The 4989-nt window shown below is 35.2% G+C and overlaps 1 protein-coding gene across 4 annotated transcripts; it reads right to left on the bottom strand.

Moving 5' to 3' along the window:
- Window positions 1-1181: 1181 nt before the first annotated feature.
- On the bottom strand, window positions 1182-4780 carry LOC113301267 (protein FAR1-RELATED SEQUENCE 5-like). 4 transcript variants are annotated; one of them, XM_026550024.1, is made up of 4 exons: window positions 4638-4780; window positions 3372-4224; window positions 1834-3209; window positions 1182-1669 (listed from the first exon to the last, which is right to left on the bottom strand). In XM_026550024.1, exons 2-3 carry the CDS (start codon window positions 3886-3888, stop codon window positions 2359-2361), a joined length of 1368 nt encoding a protein of 455 aa, XP_026405809.1. In that variant the 5' UTR covers window positions 3889-4224; window positions 4638-4780; the 3' UTR covers window positions 1182-1669; window positions 1834-2358. The 4 variants fall into 4 exon arrangements, with proteins under 4 accessions (XP_026405809.1, XP_026405810.1, XP_026405808.1 ...); XM_026550025.1 differs by having other exon boundaries at window positions 1183-1669; window positions 1834-3518; window positions 3690-4224; XM_026550026.1 differs by having other exon boundaries at window positions 1186-1669; window positions 1834-3513; window positions 3690-4224.
- Window positions 4781-4989: the final 209 nt, after the last annotated feature.

Raw genomic sequence — 4989 nt, 5'->3', positions numbered from 1 at the left:
ACCTAATGGGATTAACCATGAAGGAAATCTTCACCAATCTAAGAAAACTAAAATAAATTTAAAAATTTGCTTCAATATCTCATTACCAAAATTTATTTGCTAAAAGTACAATTATGCTTTCAAATCGATAGGAAACTACTTACCAGGCTTGAGGGTCTTCACTACAACTACTTTATCGTTCGGTAACACATCTTAAAATACATAACTAAATTCACCTTGACCTGACGTTCGATCGGCTAATGCTAAATTAGTTTTTGTTGATAAATTGTAAGTTGTATGCTATGTAAATAATACTACTCCATGTGCATAAAAAAAAATTCCTTCAATTTCGTTACTGTTAAAGTGTGGGATTGCAATTTGGAGGATACTACTCTGTGGATGCAGCAAAAACTAAGACAAAATACAAACTTCATTGAGTCCACCTAAACTCGAAATAAGTGGTGCAATTAATTTAAGATGTTGATACAATTCATAATTTAAAATAAATGCATATATTTCAAGAGGGCGGATCCCTTGACAGTCCATTTATTTGACAAAATTTAACAAAGAATGGTGTGCGTCCGATAACAAAATATAGACGGTTAAGATTAAGAAGTTTTGATTAATTATTTGATGGATATCTTTGGTACCGCGACCCGCATATCATTTTTGTCTTCATTTTTCGTTGATTTTATTTTTGTTTCTCTCTTTCACGTTCTTCCCTCTCTTGAGAAATGATCAATCAATCATCTGTCTTCTCTGATAATCGAGAATTCTTAGATCTAGATTAACAAAGGTTAATCATGGGATTTGATAATACTTTTTTTTTCACGTTGATTTAGTTAATCAAGTGAAGAAATTGCTTCCACGGGTTTAGGAGGTGAAATTAAGATTTATACTATGGTATGGGTGAACATCTATTGCTTTGAATTTAGTCAGGATTCTCTTGAACATTTGAGAACCAAAAATAAAATTTAGAATCCAATTCCCTAAAGGGGTTGGTTCATTGGCTGGCGTTGTCTGTAAGTTTTAGAATTTACAACTTCTCTTTTTACTCCCAATCTAATAATTTTTCGACAATGGGATAAGTGATCATGTCCCTGTATTGGTCTGACTCCCATCTTAAATCTAGAAACTGGCATGTTTCCTCGTTACGTAGTGGTTGTGTTAGTCATTAAGGATTAGTTCATGTAGTTCTAATATTGATGAAAAAGTATGTTTTGCAGCGTTAGTTTTACATCGGCGTTCTGCGAGCTCACTTTTGCTGAACTTAAAGCCTACCACAGGCATCCAAACTCTGACCGTAGTGAAGATAAAGTGCAGTAAGGATATGTTCTGTTCTGGAGTGGAAGAGCTGCGCAAGTAAGATAAGGAAAGACGTGCTAGAACATTAACAAGAAAAACTTACAGGAACTCTAGAAATTGAATCCATAAATAATAGAATCCTCTAAACAGTACCAAATAAAAATGAACACAAGTGTCGCAGCCGTCCTTAACATATATAATTCTCGTCTCCTCCTCGATTAAATACAACTAAAATGTAATCAAATGTTTTCGCATGGTAAGGAACTAATCCGCCATGTAAGTGCTGGACTGAGAAACAAAAATAATAGACCAGTCTTCAAAGCGTTACATTATCCTGCACTGCCTTCGTACACCAACTATCCCTATCGACCTTGTCATCACATACCTAAAAAATAATAATTACAAACATCAGTAAAATTTTCTATTCAAAAACTAGAAGTTCCTTGTCAATTTTAAGCAGCAATAACTGACATCATAACTAAGTCAGAAGATGCAAGATGCAACGAAAAGAACCAGGGCAATTGATGGTTAAGAATAAGAAAAATATACCTCCATTAGCATTAGCAGCATTTAACTGATCATCCTTCTTTTTTCTGCATGTGCGAGAGTCATCACCTTGCAAACTGCAATACCTGCAAGTTCTAGGTTTTTTTGTTGCTTTAGATAGTTCTATACCACTCTTGAAGCGCAAATCTTCTACTGCATTTGTCTTTTCTTTATCAGACTTCCTACCTTTCGTTTGGGAGATGCGTGGGTTACCTATGATCATATTAGTAGAGGTGGAGACACATAAACCATCGTTAGGTACTTCTGTAGCAGCAGCATATGACTGATCTATAGCTGATTGTGGTTCAACGTCAGCGCATAAGTCTTTTTGCATGTCTTTACCATGTTCTCTTCCAAGTTCAACAATATCAATTTCCTTAACTTTTTTAAAATCTTGGTTAAGAAAATCCATTGCCACATCATATGCTTTCTCTGATTTACCTTAACTTTTATGCTAGCTCAACTGATTTTCCTTAACTTTTATGCTAGCTCAACTGATCGTCGACAGTAGTGACTAATTCGCATGGCTTATATCCCGACCTTGTCATCTTTTATTTCCAAGTGATCAGAACTCAAAACTACAGACTTGTTAGCATTCTTTTTCCACCTTTCCATTACAAAATAAGATGGGATCTCTTCCACATAAAGACGAGATACTAAAATATGATGCAAATGTCTGCATGGTATTCCCTTAAACTCAAAATTTTGGCGACCACATGTACCTTTTTTTGTCACCTCATTAATCTTTACCGGAAATTGTTCAACAGTATCCCCTACTTTCCAATAAACTGTATAAGAGTGTTCATCACCATCAACCTCAACTATTTTTGATCGATACCTCAATGATGCGTTAAACTCGGCATGAACTTTATTAAAGATAACACGAGTGAATATTTTAGATGCATGCCGTACCAACAGATCTTGCGAAGCAAATATACGCTTCGTATGAATGGACTTGTAGTCTTCTTCTCGTTCTCTAACATACATTCTTTCGAATGCCTGGTCACAACTTTCGGCAAATTCTCGAAGAGATGTTTTAGAGTTCACATAATGATCAAAAAATGAATTTATACTTTCACTTCTCTGAGTTGTATTCATTCCCGCAAAAAAAAGAACACTTCTATTGTAAACCGGTATCCATTTCTCACGTATATCATACAAGTCTTTAAGCCATTCGTTCTCAGTTAAACTAAACTCTACTAGCATAGACTGCCATTGGTTTACAAAATCCTCAACTGTATATGTGTTTCGAATGACCGCTTTAACTGTTCGTTTAAACTTTGATTTCTTAAAAAGTACATGACTTAACTTCTCACCAAATTTTTTCTTAATGTGCCATAAACAAAAACGATGGCGGGTTCCAGGGAATACCGTTGCAACTGCATTTGTCATGGCCTGATCTTGATCAGTAAGTATAGAAACTGGAGGAGTACCTCCCATTGCTTCAAGCCATGTCTTAAACAACCATATAAATGTTGGTTCAGTCTCATCTCCTAGTAATGCAAATCCAAAGGTAATAGACTGGTGATGATGGTTTTTACCTGTGAAAGGCGCAAAGGGCATACTATATTTGTTGGTCTTGTATGTTGTGTCAAAGGTTACAACATCTCCAAAGCGGATATAAGCCATTCGTGAACGGGCATCCACCCAAAATAAATTTGCTGCCCTTCCTTCTCCATCCACCTGTACTGCATAATAAAAACTCGAGTTTTCAATTATTCGTTTTCTAAAATATTTAACCACAGCTTCTGCATCTCCAACATCTAATAAAGATTTTCTAACCGTCCTCAAATGATTATATACATCCCTAGGAATGAATGTAGTATTTTCAGTTTGCCCAAACAACGACACAACCTTACCAACTGGGAGTCTATTTTTGTTAAATGCCTCTGCCATGCTTTTAGCTTCAAGCGGCATATACTTGTTTGACCTCATGAGGGCTCGCTTTTTAGGAGAGACCATTTCGTGATTATGCTCATGTACAAATGTATTAACATACCACATCTTGCGTTTTATATCCAAAGCTATACGCATCATAGCCTTACAATCTGTTCTCATGGTGGAAGAACTCCTCTTTTTTCTCTTCTCCACCTCGGGCTCGACCTCATCATGGAAATCATCATTGTTTGAATTGTTTCCGTAGATTCCTTCACAACTGCAAACAAATATTGCTCTACTTATACCTCCTCTCGTGCAGTTGCATAAGATGATCGCTTACATGTCGAAAATCCTTTACTTCTCCCATATTCTTTGTAGAACATATCAGCATCTTCAATACAAGAGAACTCCAAACCAACGTATGGTTTGCCATTTTCTAATGGAATTTCATTAAAACACGGCACACCCTTACACCCAATATCATTATCATCATTTTCACCAATTGTATGCATTTCCCTGTTGAGTAAAGATAAAAGTAATGAGGCCTCAAAAGTAATCTAGCAAGTATAAGAAAACAAAGAAATGCAAGTTAAATTTTCATTAAACAGAAAACAACATTCATAGTAGTCAAAAATCATCAAGTTACATTTAAGAAAAAGGAAGGTATGTCTCTGTTTTATATAAGTTAGGATTCCAGTTCAAATGTTCAATGTACTTAACCAAAAAACAATCAATACTGTAAGATAATCATAGAATTTAAGTGATTGACAAGTGAACTAAATAAACATAGATAAACACGATCGATGTATAACAACAAAAACCCTAGAACTTTTTTTTTATTAAACCCTAGGACCTATTTTTCTTAAAACTAGTGTTTGATCACTGAACAAAAACCAAATGAAAAAAAGATCATCAAATCCCATATTCACCTTTGACAATCAAGATCTAAAAATGAAGTTGAGTTTTGATTCAAATCAGTCTCGTCCATAATCGATTATCTGAAAGGGAAAGTTGAATGTGTTAGTTTCTAAAGAGAGGGAAGACCGAGAGACGTGAGAGAGAAAAAAATCAATGAAAAGAGAAGCGAAAAAGTGAGCTGGAGACGTAATCGGGTCGCGGGTATAAAACATATCCATCAATTATCTGATCAAAACTTCCTAATCTTAACCGTCTATATATTTGTATCTGACGCACACCATGCTTTGTTAAACTTTGTCAAATAAATGGACTGCCAAGGGATCCGCCCTCATATTTCAAACTCTAATGTTAATTTACCTCATA

Source organism: Papaver somniferum, chromosome 8, assembly GCF_003573695.1.
Source record: "Papaver somniferum cultivar HN1 chromosome 8, ASM357369v1, whole genome shotgun sequence".
Taxonomy (NCBI): Eukaryota; Viridiplantae; Streptophyta; class Magnoliopsida; order Ranunculales; family Papaveraceae; genus Papaver; species Papaver somniferum.
Note: the sequence above shows the minus strand (reverse complement) of the source record. Positions and strands in the feature narration are given on the sequence as shown.

Excerpts from the sequence above, each read along its gene's own strand:
- LOC113301267 (XM_026550023.1), bottom strand. The coding sequence starts at position 3,888 with ATGAGAACAGATTGTAAGGCTATGATGCGTATAGCTTTGGATATAAAA.